General features: G+C 35.9%; 1 protein-coding gene across 3 annotated transcripts in view; it reads right to left on the reverse strand.

The window, feature by feature from the left end:
* Positions 1 to 16,000, reverse strand: part of LYPLAL1 (lysophospholipase like 1) — a 37,471-nt gene extending 21,471 nt beyond the window's left edge. Inside the window, exons 1-3 of one of the 3 annotated variants that reach the window (XM_035010110.1) lie at positions 15,863 to 16,000; positions 10,474 to 10,573; positions 1,948 to 2,048 (exon numbers count right to left, since the gene is read on the reverse strand). In XM_035010110.1, the coding sequence (XP_034866001.1) occupies positions 1,948 to 2,048; positions 10,474 to 10,548 (176 nt within the window). In that variant the 5' untranslated portion in view covers positions 10,549 to 10,573; positions 15,863 to 16,000. The other 2 variants (XM_035010111.1, XM_035010109.1) reach the window with 2 other exon arrangements.
* Between the last annotated feature and the right edge of the window lie 4,628 nt (positions 16,001 to 20,628).

Genomic DNA, 20,628 nt, shown 5'->3' on the forward strand with positions numbered 1-20,628 from the left:
CTGTGTCACACTTCTGCATGGTGGGGCTCCCATCGATCATTTAGGTCTCAGCTCAAATATTCCCCTCCTTAAGGAAGTCTTCCTTGACCCTACAATTTAAAGTGTATCTCCCCTCCACCCTAAAACACACACATACACACACACACACTCTCTCTTTTTCTATTCTATTATTCTATTTACCTGTCTTAACAGAATGTATCACTATTTGAAATGAATATATTTAGTTGCTCTTATATTTTCCATTGATTCTTTTCCACAGCAATACCCTGGGTGCCAAGAACAAGTATTTGTTGAATGATGAATGTCAATAATCATTTGTGTCACTGGGAATAATTTGGGTCAGCTGGAAATAAGAGAATTATCTAATATTGGTCTATTTTGCTCTGAATATCTTTTGACTTTGTATAAAATCCATATTGCGATTTCTAGGAAAAGGTCAAATTTTTCTTTTGTTGCTTAAAAAAAAAACATGTTTCTAAGAAAAGTTTTTACATACAAATAGGTATTTAAGTGTGCTATTTAAAATAATTACCAAGGAAGTAAAACTATTTCTTCAAAATAGCTGTTTTTAGTACGCTCCTTACCAGTGAAGTGTACTTGAAGTACAGATCTATTGGTATCAGGAGAGCGATCTCCAAATATTGTGCTTCAGATAGGAATTGAATTTCAAGTAACAGAGTAAAAATGAATCCATTATTATCTACACCTAAATCTAAAGTACCTAACCCTGTTCTGGAATACATTTAATAAAAAATATAAACATACACTTCCCTGGAAAAATAGTAATCAAAAAGTAGAGGCACTATGCAAATCTTATTACTGCTAGAATTTTTCAAAACAATGAGAGCAATTTATATCATCATATAAGTTATTAATTGGCTTGTTAAAAAATTGCTATTATTTTTAAAATGGAAATTCTAATAGTAAGCCCAAACCAAGAAAACCTCTAATTACAAATACAACTAAAGTTGCTTTAGAAACAAAAATCTTTATTGAGCACTTCAATTAAATAGAGTTCAAATTAATAATGAAAAAAATGAAGCAATATTTTCCATTTAAATCAACACGGCAAGTTAACTGCCGACTTTTACTTAATATACCCCTAACTTAGCTGATTAAAAACATCTATTAAATAGGGTTGAGGAAAAGGATACCTTATAGTCAAAATGGCAATTTACAATTTAATCAAAACATACTGACATGCTGTAATAGACCACAACTTGGTAAATATAACAGACTATTGTTCTCTTCTTAAGCTCTTCAAAATATGTATGACTAGTGAAAACAAAAATTTTAACTGTGTTTTGATAGGGTTTTCAATATATGTAAATGAAATACATACAACAAGCATAACGGGGGGAGGAGATAAAGGTAACTATATGGTTGTGTGCTTCCTACATTTCATGTCAAGTAAAAATCTAACTAGGTGAAAGGTTTGATATATATCTTGTGATCCCTAGAATTGGGAAAAAATAAAAATACATAGTCGAAACGGAATATTAACAAAATTCAAATTATCCATAAAGAAGATAGCACAGGGAGAAAGAGGAAGAAAAAGCTGTAGACTTAAAGTCAAACATTATCACTGATTACATTAAATATAAATGGTCTAAACAAATCATTTAAAAGAAACCATCACATTGGTTAAAGAGAAAAAACAAAGCTCAAATACATGATGTCTTTAAGAAACCCACTTTAAATATAATGATATAGATTGGCTAAAAGCAAAAAGATGAAAAAAAAGACATACTATACTATTATTTGTTTTAAGTACATAAAAATGCGTTTTAGTGTCTTATTCTTGCATCCTGCTGTCTTCCTAAATTCACTCATTTCTAGTAGTTACTTAGTAGATTCCTTATGATCTTTGTGTAAACAGTCATATCATCTGGGAATAAAGGCACTGTTACTTTCTCCTCTTCAACCTTTATTATTTCATCAACTTGCCTTATTGCGCTTGTTTGAACTTCCATACATTGTTGAACAGAGTCAAGGACCTCCTTCTGGCCCAGCATCAGGGCTCCCTGCTCAGCAGATCCTATTAGATCCTGAAGAATGAGTATTAAAATCTTCAACTATGATTGTAGATCAGTCTACTTCTCCCTTTAGTTCTGTCAGTTTCCTCTGCATGTGCTTATAAGCAGTATTATTAAGTCTTCCTCTTTAATATCTACTTTTAGCTTATAAATATTCATTTTTATCTCTGGTAATACCTTGACGTATACTTTATTTAATAATAATATACTATGTCAGCTTTCCTATGTTTACTGTTTATATAGTGTATCTTTTCCCCTCCTTTTGCTTTTTGATTAGTGTCTTTTTCCAAACTTAAAATTAATATCTCTAATAATCTCAAGCATGTAAATAATAAAGACATTTAAAAAGTTATCTCCCATAATACATTACGTTAACTGAATTTAAAAAATTAAAAAAAAAATAGAAAGTTATCTCCTGCAAAAATGTTTTTAAAACTCCATTTCAAATTAACCTATATTTTCCAAAGTAAGAGCTCTCAAATTTTGATGCAGAAAATGCAGGGAGCCAGATTACATCCAAAATCTGCTTCCATTTTCAGAGGTGGGAAGGAAGATTCTGTAATTTTTTATATAAATATGCTGGTATACTTGAGTACAAATGGTTGATAGATACTTTAATCTACCTACATGAGAAGTGGTGCTCCTTAAATTGCAAATTATGACCTCTATCTCATACTTACTCAATCAGAATCTAAGAGACTGTAACCTAAAAATCCACATTTTAATAATATCCCAGATGATTCTTATTGGGAACAGTATATTTTAAAAACAATGATCTTCCAGTTTAAAATTCCAATTTTCCAATTAACTATAAAGCTAAAAAAAAAAAAAAAAAATCCTTCCAATTGGGTGCTGACTCATGAACATTGGGCCAGTATATTAAATTTAAAATGCCCCAAACAAAACACATTGCATGTTCAATCACTGCATGTATAATATTGTCATAGATTCCCTACCTTAACATCACCACCTTCTCCTTTCCCCTAATTTTCAATTTTTCCCAGTCTCTGCTGTGTGAATCTCTCTTGAATTGAATGCTTGTATTACATTTCCACCACAGTGACCTACTTCAGACTTTTATGATTGCTAGACCAGTGGATCTCACCTCTGGCTGCCTACGAGAATCAGAAATGAAGCTTTTAAAAATCTTTCTGCCTTGGCCACATCCCAAGCCAATTAAATCAAACTCTCTGGGGGTAACAACCAGATGGAGTTGCAGATAAAATACAGGACACCAGTTAAATTTTAATTTCAGATAAACAATAAATACTTTTTTTTTAGTATAAGTATGTTCCAGATATAGTTTCTTTACTTGCTAAATAAAGCTGGCAACCCTATACTCTAGCATTGGTAATACTTTAATCACTGAAACGTATGTACAGGATCAGCAAGTAAAATATATAGCCCATTGCGAGCTGGAATTTAAAAATTCTGAAAGCTACTGCATTAGACCAGGGGTCAGCAAACCTTTTCTGTAAAAGCCATAGAGTAAATATTTTAGGCTCTGTGGACCATATATAGTCTCTTTGGCAACTACTGAACTCTGTTTTGTAGCACAAAAGCAACCATAGATAATATGTAAATGACAGTGTGGTTGTATTCCAATAAAACTTTATTTATAAGAATAGGTGGTAGGCCATATTTAACCCACAGGCTGTAGTTTGCTGATCCTACTCTAGATGATCAGATCATTTCAGACTTCCATTTTGTTATTCAATATATTCATTATTTTTCTCAGCTTTACATCATCTGGAAATTTGAACAGTGTGAAAATAAAACTCATGTATATGAAAATAAAACTGCTAGCCCAAATACTCCTTGAAAATACAACCCACACACATAGGTCTGGAAAATTTCTTCAAGGATTATCAGCAATTAATTCTTTGGATAATATTTCTACATCCTGCCCACAAGGATATCACAGATTACTATTAATAACTAACATTTATTCAGTGCTTATTTTATGTCAGACATCATGCTGAGGAATTTACATATATATTCAATAACACCATATATTCTCATGACAACTCTCTGAGGTAGATATAATTATTACTTCCAGTTTGCACTTCAGGAAATTGGGACACCAATAGAGAGGTGAAATACCTTGCTCAAGATCTTACAGCACTTAAATAGAGAAATCTAGATTCAAATCCAGGCCTGCCGAATCCAAAGATCGTATTCTTAACCACAATAATTCTATCTTCAATAGCCTACTGAACAATATGATATCTTGGATATTTCCCTGACCTATTGGTCCAACACTGTGGCAAAAAAAGAGTATTACATTACTGGTTCTTATTTATACTCCATAAAATCTGAAGGGACCTAAAATTCAAAAAGTTAGTGACTAAAGGATTTTGGAAATCTAGTCCCATCAGTTCATTTTAGATATGTGAAAATTAAGACCCAGAACTGATAAGTTCTTCATTAACAGCCTTCCCAATTTTATTTTAAATAAGAATTAGTTGAATCACAGACCTGTACCTCTGAAACAAATACATTATATGTTAAAAAAAAAAAAAAAGGAAGAAGATAGGAGGGGAAGAGTGAAGAGGGGGAAATCGGAGGGGGAGATGAACCATGAGAGAGGATGGACTCTGAAAAACAAACTGGGGGTTCTAGAGGGGAGGGGGGTGGGGGGATGGGTTAACCTGGTGATGGGTATTAAAGAGGGCACGTTCTGCATGGAGCACTGGGTGTTATATGCAAACAATGAATCATGGAACACTACATCAAAAACTAATGATGTAATGTATGGTGATTAACATAACATAAAAAAAAAGTATTAGATGACATATTTCTAAAAGTCTTCACTTTTCCTCCTTAACTGAAGTACTGGTTTCTCAAAGATTGCACATCGTATAGCACATATCAGATTGCTGATTCAAAGTAATCAGAATGAATAACAAGTGAATTTATTGCTTATATATTACTATATTTGTCACTCTGGATATGTATCACATAACTTTTATTAACATATAATACACTTAAATATAAATGGCACGAAAATGAATAAAACATAAATGTAACTATACATATTTCCAAAGCTTAAATCCATTAACTAAGCTTAGAAATAATCAACAAATTAGTACTCTGTTCCTGTTTTGATACTTCTATGTATTTTTCTTCTCAGTCTGTTATTTTTTAGAGGCTGTTAAATTATAAAGTAGATCTCATTGTAAAGGCAACAATTTTGTGACCAAGAAAAAAATATTTAAAGAATTTTGAGTGTAAAAGGAAAAAAATCATCTATCTATCTATCTTTACCTAAACACATTAAATTAGTAAACTGCTAGGCTGATTTAGTGATACTGAAAGCATTGATTATTTGATAACTGATAGATAACCCTTAGAGAGCCTCAGGAATAAAAGTAGAAACTGTTTTTAAAATAAATTAATGCTAGTAAGTGTTCGGTGAAATGGGTATCCTAATACACTGCTGGTAATAATGCAAACTGTCCATTCTTGGAAAACAATTTAGAAGAGCTAATCCCTTAAACAAAAAGGAACTGACTATAAGGCCTCTGAGTACTTTCTAGGAATTTTTCCTGAAGGAAAATCAGAAATAGGATAAATAGATACATATAGTGATAAACTGAGGATAAAAACTAAAACAGTCTACAAAAGAATAAATTTTAGAAGAATATTCTATAGCTATTAAAACAGTTTTCTATATTTCAGTGAGAAATTGTTATAGGAAGAAATCATCAAATACAGTATTAAGTGAAAAAAAGGCAGAATTTATAATTGTTTAGTATGAACTCACATTTGCAAAACTAAATAAACAAATAAGACATTAAAGATATTAAAGATAGGATGATAGTCTTAACAGTGGCTGTCTACTTTTTATGATATTTGTGGTTTACTCAAGTTTTTACTTTTAGTTAGAAAAATGCAAAAGGTTTCCAAAATGTTGTTCCTCTAGGACAAATTTTTATTAACTATATTTATATAAAATCACCACTAATAGTTCTAAAATCTGAGGGCATTAGGGCTGGACTGATTGAATAGTCTGGAAAAGGCATACTGAAGAGGCCAGATGGTAAACAGGAGTCATAATACATAACTACCAAACATAATTTAATGGGAAAAAACTAAGAAATGATCATTTGTGGGACAGAAAATTAGGTCTAAAAATATGAAAACCCTTAAAATGTATTACATTTAATTCACCACGAAATTAAGGAAGCATCATCACCAATTTCAATAGAACAAGAGAATAAAATATTATTGAATTGTAAACACTATCTAGTGTCTTCAATTCAATGCCTTTAATGCTCATGTACTTAAGTAAAAATAATCGGGAAATACATTAGAACAGAAAGGAAAGAGCATATACCAAAACTACAATGAGATGTAAGATGAACTAAGACTGAAAAAATCCTCAGTCAATAGAGATATGGTTCATATTTGAATGAAAATAGTTCAGATCTTGTAATTTTAAACTGCATATTAAATACAGTTTCTAATTGTTCTGAAGAGTCCGAGACATCTGGAAGTAAGACTTGCTGATTTCTGCACTGTTCATGGAACAAAAGAAAAATGATTTCACAGTAATGTTGAAACAGATTTTCTAATATAATAAAACACTGAACCAGTTCTTGCTTGTTATACTTGCCTGTTATAAGATCCCTTCTGACATTTAGAAGATCGTAAAATCCAAAGGTCTGGAGCCATTGGTAATCCTTGGTCAGTGACATTTGATTTCCAATGTGCGAAAGGACCAATGAAATACAGCAGAGCTACAGAATGTACAACTTGCTGAATATGTGACACAAAATAACTTTGCTAGGTCAGTTGAGGGTTCTGGTACTTATGTTTGAAAGCAATAAACATTTTACAAACTTACTTGAATTGTATGTTGACAGCAAATTAACTGGCATTATTATCCTTAATTACATGCATTTCATTTCACTCTCTTATTTGATGCCTCCAATCAAAGATAGAGGTCTGAGATGTAATACCCCATGACGCAGATCTGTAGATCTTATAGTAAAAACACATATATACACTATCTCTGAAAATTTTTGAAAAGCCCTTGAGTTCTTAAACGGGAAACTGCAAAGTTTATTCAATTGTGAGGTTTTTATTTCTTCATTTTAGGAATCTTAGAACCAGTGAAAACAGGGAAGCAAAGCTTCACAATCCCATGCTCTCAAGAGTAAATTCTAAAGGAAAGTGGACTTTTGTATTTAATGTTTCTGACCTAGAGTAATTAAATCTAAAAATAAAGAAAGCCTAGTACATAAAGACCTGTTCTTAGGTGCAATCTCAACTTCTTTTTGTATTGATTCAAAGACAATGATGCCATTCATACTTTAATTACCTCAGATATTTGTTTTTCTAAAATATAAACAGCTGACCACACTGCAACATTTTTTTTTTTTTTTCCTAACAGAGAACCAAGATACTAATCATCTGGTATGTGTGGGAACAGAGGTGTAATTTTAAAGCAGGGTTTCTCAGCCTAGGCACCACTGTGATTTGGGGCGGGATAACAGTCTATTGTGGGGGCTGTTCCGAGCAGTGCAGGATGCTGAGCAGCATCCCAGGCTTCTACCCACTAGCTGCCCGGAGCCTCTTATGCTGCTTCCCCAGCCCGCTGTGACAAACAAAAATGGGTCCCAACACTGCAAATATTCTCGGAGGAAGAATCATCCTTGCTTGAGAACTAACCATTTAAATCGTCTCATCATTTAAAAAAAAAAATCTTACAAGTTCAAGCACTAAAACCCATGAGAAATCTAAGTAAAAATGATTTGATCTAGGATAGTTGTCCCTAACATACTATAAATGTATGGGACCTCCTTTTAAAAGTCTAAAATTGCACTGCCCAAAATGGTAACTCCCAGCCACGCGGAGCTATAGAGCATCTAAAAATGTACCTAGTTTAACCAGGTACTTAACTTTCACTTTTATTTAATGTAATTTTTTTATTGAAGTGTAAGTAACATAGAGTGTTATATTAGTTTCAGGTATACAACATGCTTAACAATTCTATACATTACTCAGTGCTCACCACTGATAAATGTAGTCACCACCCGTCAAATGTTAACATTTTGACTATATTCCTTATGCTGTACTCTTCATCTCTGTGACTTATTTATTACTGTAAATTTGTACCTCTTAATCCCATTTATCTGCTTCACCTATCCCCCACCCACCTCCCCTCTGGCAACCATCAGTTTGTTCTTTGTATTTAAGACTCTGTTTTTTAGTTTCTTTCTTTGTTCGTTGGTTTTTTTACATTCCACACAGAAGTGAGATCACGTGGTATCTGTCTTTCTCTGACTTACTTCACTTGGCATAATACGTCTAGGTCCATCCATCTTGCTGCAAATGGCAAGATCTTCATTTTTTTATGGCTGAGTGATACTCCTGTGTGTGTGTGTGTTTGTGTGTGTACACACACACGCACCACATCTTTATCCGTTCATTTACTGATGGCACTTCGGTTGCTTCCATATCTTGGTTACCATAAATAACGCTGCAATAATAAACACAGGAGTGCATCTATCTTTTCAAATTAGTGTTTTTGTTTTCTTTGAGGAAATAATTATTTATTTAATATAAATTTAATTGATCGATCAGCATCCAAATGGAGATATGCTGCACATATGAAATATATACCAGATTTCAAAGATTTAGAAAGAATAAAAGAATGTAAATTATCACTTTAATAATTTTATATTGATTTATATTGATTTTATACTGACTTAACATTACATGTTGAAATGATAATATTTGGGATATAATGGGTTAAATAAAATATATTATTAAAATTAATTTACTTATTTGTTTTTCCTTTTTTTAATGTGGTGTCAAGAACACTTAACTTTACATATGTGGCTCATATTTTATTTCATTGGTTAGCATGGTCTAAAATGTTTGATGATCTGTTCAAATAGGTATTGACGATGAAAATATATAATACCAAAAAGTTACCTGAATTCAGTGAAATATTTCAGTGATTTTATATTTTACTTAAACACAACAGCACCCACAAATAATACTGAGTGCACATGGAGATTTTTGGATTCTCAGGGCCTAAAGTTTGAGATCCACTGGTCTGGAACACCTATCAAAACTGACGACGTACTGAATGGAGCATTGGGTGTTATATGCAAACAATCATGGAACACTACATCAAAAACTAATGATGTAATGTATGGTGATTAACATAACATAATGAAAAAAAACTGGCAATGATATAAAATTCATAAGCTGAAAGCATTAATTCTAGAATCTGTTTCCAATGATCTTCCATTCAATTTAGTCAGACAATTACGATTATATTTAGGCTGAAATGAACTTATCTTTCCCATCTCCATAGGAATACCACTGTCTTTCTCCTTCCAAACTTCACTTACCCTAAAAACCAATAGCAAATGACAAGCTCTTTTGACATTTCAAAGACATTCAACTTACAACACAAAATTAACCCCTTGATCAGTAGGTCTTTTATTTGCACTACCAAACTACTAAATTCCTCTAAAATTATATAAAAATAACTTTTTTTGAATCTTAAATTTTACAACAAAATTATCATTTTATTGTTCTAACTCTTTCAGTTCTATCAATTGCAGTAAGTAAAATCTTAATTGTACATAAAAAGGTCCTTGAAGTTCTGGTTCTGATTCTCCTTAACACTAAGTTAATAGAAAAATAAAAACAAAATGCCTCTGCATAAGCACACAGTATATTTAATAAGAATAAATCAAGAACAGATTAATGGGAAATCAGAGTGGGATGCATAGCTCAGCACATAATCTTGGTTACCCAAAAAAGTATTTGCAAACCCCAGTTTAAAGCATGTGCTCAGGATAAAAGCCTATGCAGATGCTAACTAAATAATTATAAAAAGCAGTATGACTTCTATACCAATCTCATGATTGTGCATTTTGTTAAACACATCTACCGGTTGTATAATCTAAATATTTATTAAGTAGTCAATTCCATATTCCTATTATGGTTTACTGATTCAAAAAGCTTAACATTGTTTCTAAAACTTTTTAAGTGTAGAAAGCATGCCACAAAACCCTTTGCCAGAGATTATGAACTCTGACATAACTAAATTAGAAAGCTTATACTTGTTGGGAGCTGTTAGTTTCTTTTTGGGGTAAATGAAGGGAAAAGAGAGTTTGAAAGATGAGCAATCTGCAGGGCCAGAGGAAGCAGAGTTCTGTAGGTGTGCTTAGGACAAAGTTTAAGTTAAGACCTTCAGGGAATGCTTTACAAAGAGGGGAGAAATTACCTGCCTCGCAGAACCTGGCCCAATTGTGGAATTGGGGGGAAAAAAAAGTTCTAGAAGAAAAGGTACCCCAATTCAAAATACTTTAAATACAGAGTTAAGTTTAAAGAACATTTAGCTAGTACATCTATTTATATACATTTTATGCCACAGTTATACTGAGCAGTGAGATAAATTACTGCATACCTGGGAGGAGCTGTTGGATAAATAATTTTTATGTGTTGGAATGTTAACTCTTGATTTAAAACCTGCTTGATCCATGTTCTCAATCCTTGTCCAGAATCACCTGATGGATCACAAAATGTAGATTAAGATAAAACATTTTGACAACACAGTGTATTTAAAAGCAAGTCTGTAGCTTTCATATCATACAGAGGCTGGAACAAGGAATACAAAAAAATCTCCATATATTAAAAAAAACTGCATAGAAACCAATTTATCAACATGAATTAATTGATCAGGCATCAATAACTAAAAACAATTTAGATAGTTTTACTCCTAACTTCACCACTGATCACTTTAAAGACCTTGTTTGAGTTTTAAGTTTCCTTGTTTGTTTAAAGGGTGTAACAGGCACAAATACATGAAGTAAATTATTTTTTCGAAAAAAAAAAATTCTTTCCGTATCTGATTTTAAACACTGTCATTTCTTATCTTACTCTTAAAAATATTAAATTTCTGGGGCGCCTGGGTGGCTCAGTCGTTAAGTGTCTGCCTTCGGCTCAGGTCATGATCCAAGAGTCCTGGGATCCAGCCCCACATCGGGCTCCCTGCTCCGCGGGAAGCCTGCTTTTCCCTCTCCCACTCCCCCTGCTTGTGTTCCCTCTCTCGCGGTGTCTCTCTCTGATAAATAAATAAAATCTTAAAAAAAAAAAAAAATTAAATTTCTGAAGTGAATATAAACTTTTATAGTTGGACCAACCTAAAACAATTTTTTTGGTTAAAATAACAAGATCTTTCAAAAGGGGTATTTAGCAAACCTTATTTTTAACTTGAAGAAATCTAAATTTAATTTTGGTAACAGGTTTACATGATGTAAAGTAATGATTATACATCCCAAGGCTGAAAAATAATCAAAATCCATGCAAGAATTAATGTATGGATATTTCCATTAAAAAAAAAGGGAAGGAAATATAGGTCCATGTTATGTAGTCATGAAGAGGAAATTTTAAAGGTAACAACTTTTAATTGTTTAAATCAGCTCATTAAGACATCAACTCAAAGTATATCTACTGAATACCTGTTACTGCGTCAGGCACTGTGCTCGGCAAGATGAGGAAGAAAGGGTCCCTACTCTCACTGAGGGTACAGTTTATTGTGAGAAACACACATAAGTCAAACAATCATACATAAAGATGAAAGACAAATGTAACCACTGCAAAGGTGAGACACTTGGTGCTGCCAGGGTTTATTATATTCAGAAGCGACCCAGCTAAGGAGGTCAGGGGTAACATTACTAGAATATAAGCTCTGCAAAGTGAAGTTCATTTTGTATTTTATCCAGTGTTATTTTTTTAATTTAATGCCTAGATTACAAATGACACAAACTGACAGTTTTCAGATCTACAGGATGGTGAAAAGTGAAGCGCACAAGGAAAGAGCAACTCGGAGAGAATATGGCAAATGCTGACATCCTTTACAGGAAGGAGGAGGAGGACATTTAGGAATGAGGGAAAGAGCAGTGAGTGCAAGATGAGGCCAGAGAAACTATAGGGATGTGACAAATCCTAAGAGCATGGAGCTACTTTTTGGCAGAAAGGTGGCCATCTTCTAAGGGTCACTCTGGCAGCTGTGTGAAGACAGGAGGGGAGAACAAAAGTAGGTGTGGGAGATCAATTAGGAGGCTACTGTCCAGGTGACAGATGCTTAAATTAGGGGTCTAGCAATGGCATATACGGGAATAGGTACAAGGATACTTAGGAGATAACAAAGATAGGGATTGGTAATAGATTAGTTATGGGGGGGGTCAATGGTGAAGGTTTCAAAGATGACGGTGAGGTTTCTGGCCAGGATAACTGAGTGAACAATGGAACTACACACTGAGACAGGAAACACCTGAATCAGTGGGTCTATACTCGCTATACTGCCTACAAGGTCCTCTACCTCTACAATCAGCTGCAAGACAAACGCTGTAAGCTATGAATGGTTTTTACATTTTTTAAGAGTTGCTAAAAAAAAAATAAAGGAGAAAAGGGAAGAGAGGCAGAAAAGAAAAATGTCCAAGAAACCATTCTGGCCCACAAAACCTGAAATGGTTGCTGAATGCAGGGGAACCCATGAATGTCGGGGAACCTACCTCAGGGCCTCTGTCCCAGGTTCTCCCTTGTCCGCAACATTCTAACCCAACATCCACATGATTCACTCAGTCAAGTCCAGCTGCCTAAGTACCACATTCATAGTGAGGCCTACTCTGACCACCTTATCTAAAACTATCACCCCCGACACCTTCCATCCTCCTTGTCTTGCTTTCTCTTTTTTCCATAGAACTTACTACTATCCACTATATAATATTTCCTCCACTGGAATGTAAGTTCCACAAGAAAAGGGATTTTTGGGGTGCCTGGGTGGCTTAGTCGTTAAGCATCTGCCTTCGGCTCAGGTCATGATCCCACGGTAGTGGGATCGAGCCCCGCGTCGGGCTCCCTGCTCCGTGGGAAGCCTGCTTCTCCCTCTCCTACTCCCCCTGCTTGTGTTCCCTCTCTCGCTCTCTCTCTGTCATATAAATAAATAAATACAAGAACAGGGATTTTTGTTTGTTTCGTTCATTAATATATGCCTGGAGCCTAGAATAGTGCCTTGCACAGTGGCCATATAATAGATATTTCTTGAATGAATGGATTAATAAATGAACGATTATTAGGCAGTGGGATAAACTTGTCCAGAACTTGAAGGAAAATTAAAATAGAGACACAAATTTATGTCACCATATAGAGGAAAAGACAGAATACTCAGGCATATATGCACATTAGCCTGGAGAGAAAAATGCAAAATGAAAAAAGAGGTCATAGGACCAAATTCTGAGGAGCCCCAACATTAACGGAGAGAGAGAACAGGATGAGTGCGCAAAATCAATTAAAAGGAATAAACAGGTAGAAAAAAACAAGAAAGCGTTTCGAGAACACTGAATGTTGAGGATAGTTCAAATAAGATGACTGAAAAATGTTCCCCACATTTAGCAACACAGAAATTACTAGTAACTTTAATAAGAACCAACTCAGTTTGCTGAGACTTACTGCATGAGGAGAAAGCAAGATATGCACGATTTGGATCTGTGTGAACCTTACAGCACAGTGTGGACTATAGACATTAAATTTGGTAATTACAAATATGAATACCATTAAAAGAAGTACCACAGTGTTCTAAAGGAGCATACAACAGAGTGAATTAATCTAAGCTGGGAAGCTGAACAAAGCTAATTAAACTATTGTTTGTTTTTATTATCCTGAAAAAAGGTACTTTTTTGGTATTTTAGTAGTAGGAAAGGCTCAAATTAAGTTGGCTATATCTTACTCACATTCCCGTATGTTCTTCTATGGCTGCCATATTCTAGAAGAGAACTTCAGCCCTTTAAGATTAAAAAAAAAAAAAAAAAAAAAAAAATCTGCCTCTAAATACACTTTTCCAACCTTGAAAAGCAAAACTTAATGCTACAAAGTAACATCCATTCATCCATTCACAAGGCCCACTTTTTAAAAAGCCAGCACTTTGTTCTAAGAGCGTGGTAAAACTATTAAAATTGGTTTGGCCGTATTTGGATTAACCAGAACCCAAACACCTATAACATAACCACATATAGTAAAGTCTAATGTAAAATCATACTTCCAGTAAGGGTTTTAATTTACTACAATGGAGCTCTAACTATACGGGAATTGCATTTCATTTGCATAATTAGCAGAATTCTTTGGATAAATTCTTTGTTCCGAAGTTCAAAGGGAGAAATATATAAGTTGGGTTTACAATTTATAAAAATATCAGTAATCTGGAATTGAAAAGAGTAAGGACGGTACTTTAAGCAAAGTGGTCCAAGGAAAAAAGAGAAGTCTAGGAGTATTTCCTAAAGATATTACGAAACAATTAAATTATTTATTACAAAGACTACGGTATCCGGGAATTTCTGGATGCTTATAAATGAACATCCTTGGAGCCTCAAATAGTACCAGGAATAGTCTCTTAATTGTAAAGCTTTGGTGTCCTCCTCGACACCTCACTTCACCATTCTAAATATATTTCATTAGCCAAGTCTTTCCCTTTAAACATCTTTGGCCCATTTCTTCTCTATTTCCAAAATGATACAGCCTAGTTCAGAGTTTTTCCACCTTACCCCTTCTGGAGTCGGAGAGATCTGGGTGCGAATGCTAATTCCACTACCACTCATGGCAACAGCCAAGTGACCTTGGGCAAGCTGTTCAGCTTATCAGGGCTCATTTTTAAAATGAGAATACTTCCCACAAGTGCCCATTTCCAGGCCTCCACCTCTTACCTTTCCAATCCCCTCCATTATCCAACCACCATCCTCCTTAAGCCTACAAAAGTCTCAGCTCAAAGCCCACGCTCTCAGTCAAATTGGTAAAATCTGACAAGCTCTTCATCTTACAAATGCCTTACTTAGTATGCCTAACCACAGTTTTTTCCTTACAATTCTCTTGGCAGTAAATCATTTACCATCTTGTGATCTCCCATCCACTGCTGACTCAAACTAATTGAACTGTTTTTGTTTTTTAACTTTAGGTAGGCGCCCTGAGGACACTGGCTGCATCTCATTTCTTTAAAAAATACTTCCCAAGAACTTACCCTAGGCCAAGCACTAGGGATGCAAAGAATAAAACAAGGGTCCTTACTCTCGAGGAAGGGGGAGTGAAGTGGGAAAGACAGGCTTAAGTAATTACAGATGAGTGTAAGGAATGCTATACGGAATTAAGCACACGCGCCACTAAGGGCGAGCAGGAGAGTATCTGCCCTTGGGACTGAGAGTGGACTCTGTGCTGTATCTTGGGGGCTTAAGGACAAGAAGGGGAAAGAGGACAAAGAAGGAAGCAGCAGGAAAGGAAAGGGAGAAAGTACTCCAGCCCTGGCACAGTGCCTCCTTTTACAAATATTAACTGTCTCAATTGTCTACAGCAGGACGAGAGACTGGAAAAAGAGAATGGCAAATAATCCAAGGCGGCTGAAAGCCCCAATCACTAACAGCTGACCCTGGAAAGTACTAAATAATTTGTCTCTAGCAGAAAACTTACCTTACTAACTTGCTCTGTTTAAACTTGAGGGAGAACAATGAGGGGGTCGGGGTGGTAGCAAGGGTTGCAATGGATGGAGAGAATGGTGTGGATGGAGGAATGGCCCAGTGGTGGGACACAAGGGCCATCACCGAGGACGATGGGCCAATGATCGAAAAAGGGAATACACGGTGGGGAAGGCCGTGTGTCCACAGCCGCGGGGTTAGCGAGGGGAGGGTCGTCCTCTCCGAGGCCACTGAGCCCTATCGAGGCCCAGCGACTCCTCCACTAGGGCAACACTAGGGGACCCCAGGGGAGGACGATTCCCAAGCAGAAAACTAGGACGTAAAACTGTAATCCACCTGAGCCGTGCAGGAAGATGAGAGAGGCGCTGTGCCTCCCAGCCGGCGACACTATACAACGCTGCAACCGAATCGAACCCGACGTAGCCGCCATCGCTGCCGCCCGAAGAGCTCCGTGGGCCCCGCCCCTCCACCGCGCGGGCCCGCGCACGTAGGCACGCAGGGGAGGGGGCGCGCGCCTGGAGACGCGCATGCGCGGTGGCGCCGGTGCGGTCCTGACTCGGTCAAGTCTGAGTCAGTTCTTGTTGCCTTGAGAGTTTGGTTTTGCAGAGGGTGGTTTTGTGCAGGTGACAGCTTCGGTAAGCCTCATGGGTATATTTATTTGCTGTATGATTTTTAACTGCAACCCAGAAATTCAGGATTGCCTTTTTATTTCGAGAAATATTGTTGTTATTATGTTCAAAATTTAACAAATATAATCATATTTTACCTTCCACTTTGGGCCTTGAACCGGGTGTTTGTAGCTTTTTATATACAAAATAAGACAACTATATAATAACTGTAGTTTTAAAAAATAGTTTACACAGCAGATCTAAGGAGGTGCCATTTCACACCCATTAAGATGGTTATCATTAGAAAAACAAAATAAATGTTGGTGATGATGTGGAGAAATTGGAACCCTTGTACATTGCCGATGGGAATGTAGAATGGTGCAGCAGCTGTGGAAGCAGTTTAGTTGTTCCTCAAAAAGTTAAATGATTACCATATGATCTAGCAATTCTACTTTTAGTTATATATGAAGAAATGAAAGCAGGAACTCGAACAGGTATTTGTACACCAGTGTTCATTACTCACAATAGCCAAAAGGTAGAAGCAGCCCAACTGGCCATCAGTGGATGAATGGAAAACAAAATGTGTGTGCGTACAATGGAGCGTTATTCAGCCTTAAAAAGGAATGAAATTCTGATACATGCTACAACATACATGAACCTTGAAAACAGTATGCCAAGTGGAATAAGGATAGGAAGGATAAATATTGTATGATTCCACTTAGATGAGGTACCTAGGATAGGCAAATTCCTAAAGACAGAAGGTAAAGTAGCAATTACCAAAAGCAAAGGGGAAGGGGGAATGAGGAGATGGTGTTTAATGGGCATAGGGTTTCTGTTTGGGATGATGAAATACTTCTGGAAATAGTGATGATGATGGTCATACAGCATTGCAAATGTACTTATTGTTACTGAACCCTACACTTAAAACTGGTTAAAATGGTACATTTTATGTTATGTACATTTTATCACAATTTTTAAATTACTAAAAGCAAATGGAATTACCTTCTATATAAAGACCTGGCCATAGACATCTTTTAATGCTGAGGGCTGGAGACCCAAAAAATGGCTCTTTCCTCATGTAAAATTCATCAAATAACTGAGTAGAACTTTAAGTGCCATTAAACACCAGTCTTCCATTCATTGTAGTTTGCATCATGTTTAAGCAATTCCAACTTATCTTTTATTTGTTCATGGTACTCACCCTACTCCCAAGTGACTAAGTTGCTTAACATCATGGGTCAGTTGCCAAGATAAGCTCTATGCTATCACAGTGTTGGACCAATGCTGTCCATGGGAATGGGCCTACATGCCTTTAGTTCACCAGATCCAAAAGGAACTCTGAGTCATTTCACTAAAGCCTCTAGATCTTCAGCTGAGAGTACTGAGAATGAAGTCATTTGAGAGGACAGACTGGGGTGGACTGACCTCTGATAACCAATTCTTAAAAAATACTTCTATCTTTAGGCCCGCCTTCCACACATGAATTCTTGATAACTTTCCAGAGCCAGGTGAAAAGAGGCCAGTGTTATACTAGGCGAAACCACTTGGAGATATGCCAGGTAAGTCTTCAAGTTCTGCTCTTAGAACTCCATTACTGCCAGAGAACCTGGCTGCACATCATCCCATGCTTTGAAACAGCAGAACATCAGAAACATAATTATTTGCTAATGTATTATAGCTAATATATATTACTAATGGGGATACTACACAGCTGAAATTCATTGGGACTTAGTAAGTGCCAAGTGTTGTCATAAGTAAATTCCCATAAAACTCTGTACTATTGCTTTCTGTTTTTGCCAGTGAAGCTCAAAGAGGTAAGGAACTTGGCCGAAGAGCATCCTGCCAGTCGTTTGTAGAGCCCGGGCTCACATATTGGGCCTGACTCTAAAGTCCAGGTCCTTAACTGTTACACATTTACACACGAGCTCACAAAAATAAGACAGGACATGCCCCAACTATTTCATTTCAAAAGCAAAACAAAACAAAAACCCCCAAACCCCCAAATACTTCTGGGATTTGGACTGTAGCCCTTTAGAGTCTCTACTGATTAGGAGTTCTTACTAATCAGTTACTTCAGATTTCCCCAAGTCTCCTGGTTATTAGCTCCTCGTTTGTTTCTCTACCTGAATGAAAACCATTTTGAGCAGATAGAAGAGCAGTCCCAGGAGGTTGGGATTCTGAGTTTCACCTAGAACTTGAGTCTTCCCAGATTCAGGATCCTTATTAGAATAAACCAGATTTTCCCGAACCTAATCAAAGTGCTCTTTTATTTCCAGTGATTTAAATGCTTAGCAATTATTGCTATTCCTTTCATCTTATTTATAGAACACACAGAAGGTTTTAGATTACTATATTTAGAAGTGCCATCTGGTAGGCAAACTATTGAACAAAAATGTTTTGTTCCTTTCATGTAACTACATTACTTTGAAATGTAATTAAGTCTCAGAATGGTTATTTGCTTCTTTTATGGTGGATCTTTTGCCCTATTGAACTGGGGGAAAAATTCTTCCTGGTAGATTTTTATTCATGCATTCTTTTACTCTTTGTGTATCTCTTAATTTTTTTGTTGTTACTCATTTGCTCTTAGACAGTCTGTTTGCCCATTATTGATGTACTCCACTTTTGGTAACTTCAGTGTCTAAACTAAGAAAAGCTAGTAGACAAAATAAAAGTAAAAAAAAAAAAATCTCCATTTTTGTAGGGTTTTGATATCTACTGAAATCTAAAGATATAAGGCAAGGTCATTATCTAGTTTGCTGTTCCACGGTGTGTTTAGAAACTCTTGTTGGCTTAAAAAAAATGATTGAAAGACTAGTCATTGACAGTAGTATGTTTGGTACTTTCAGATGATTTCAGTTAAGTGAAGTTTCATTCATCATACAGGCAATGCGCAGTTATGCATCTTGTTTTCCTGGTTCTTGAGCATCAAATTGTATCCTCTCCATTGGTTCGTTTTTATCTGTTGAATTACTTAAAAGAACAGAGAACTTTTCAGACACAATGTCTTAGCATTAGGTAATTTTAAAAATTTTATAAATTAACAAAGTAAGGTCCTTTATATCTTCCCCTTATCCATTTATGAAAGAAAAACTAGAAAACACTTTAAGGTCCTGAATTCTTAGGAAACAATAAAACTGAACTCTTTAGAAAGGAACAGTCGTTTGAGTTTATAAACTTTAATACAGCCATTGCTTCAGTTCTAGGGAGCTTAAACTTGTGTTTGTTATCCTAGACACAGTCTTTCTAGGTACAGATGAGAGGAGTGCCCCTACTTCTACTAGATCTGCAAGGCATAGTTGGGGCCTTTTTAGAGCAGATAGGTTGGTTACCTGGGGCATTGTGAGCTGGGCTAAGGCAGCACTGGGGAGGTGGGCACATGAGACTTTCAGATAATGATTAAATACAGTTTTGGAACATGGGTACTTATCACTTCTGCTGCGCTGTTAACAAAGTGATTCCCACCAATACAGTGTGCAGGCCCTGAATGAAGACTGCAGAAGTTCCTCCTTTGAACGTAGGCTGGGTGGTCAGCATCCATACCTGGATGCTTACCTGTGTTCTCTGCATTGTCATGTGACTCTTCTTTAGGAAAGGGATTGTCTTACTTTTGAGCACCTCCCATGACCAGTTCTCATATTACCAAGCTACTCTCTTATTCCATTTTCTCTAAGTCCTCGTAGTAGTCTTGGGGTCCCTCCATTGATCTTCATATTGCCTACGTACTTTAGAATCCATTCTTTGCTCTCCTACCACAGACCTTGACAGGTCTTCAAATTCAGAGCAATAACTATTGGCAACTCCTAACGAGATCTTGTTTCCTTGAGGGAAGTGAAGGTTAAATCTTCAAACCCTCCCATTTGCTGAGGGGACTCTGTTGCATTCCATACATCTATTACAAAGAAAAGGAAAAGGAAAAAGAGTATTTCCCTATCACTATGGTCTGAACATCTATATCCTGCTACATTCAGTTAGGAGGAGATGAAATATATATGTAATTGTAGTAGTATGCAGTAAGAAGAATTTTGAAATGATAATAGGGAGTTCGTGTTCCAGCTTCAGGAATTACAAGATGACATTAGACGGGCCACTTGTCTCTTGAACGTGTTTCTCCAACTGTGAAATAAGGGAGTAGGGCTTGATAAGCTTACAAGTTCTATGATTCTAGGATCATGAAAGTCTAAATATGGAACACTTGGTATTTTTATAAATGCACCTCTGATATTTAATTCTCCTCATAAAATTATGGCTTAACACTCTTAATTATTCTGCACAAACTCTTATTTGGTAGTATCAGAAAGATCAGTCATTATGATTGTCCTCCATTCTTGTGTGACTGACTTTAGCGCCCTCACTCTCTCTTCTTACTCTTACCCTGTTGGTTAGTAAAAGCCAGTGGGCACAAAAGAGTTGAAAAGGATATTTAAAAAAAATGACTAGATAATACAAATCAATCTTTGCAATTTAAAAAGTAACTGTAATTTATTCCAAAGTGGG

The sequence above is a fragment of the Mirounga leonina genome, unplaced genomic scaffold, assembly GCF_011800145.1.
Source record: "Mirounga leonina isolate KUSES-001 unplaced genomic scaffold, KU_Mleo_1.0 Mir_154, whole genome shotgun sequence".
Classification (NCBI taxonomy): Eukaryota; Metazoa; Chordata; class Mammalia; order Carnivora; family Phocidae; genus Mirounga; species Mirounga leonina.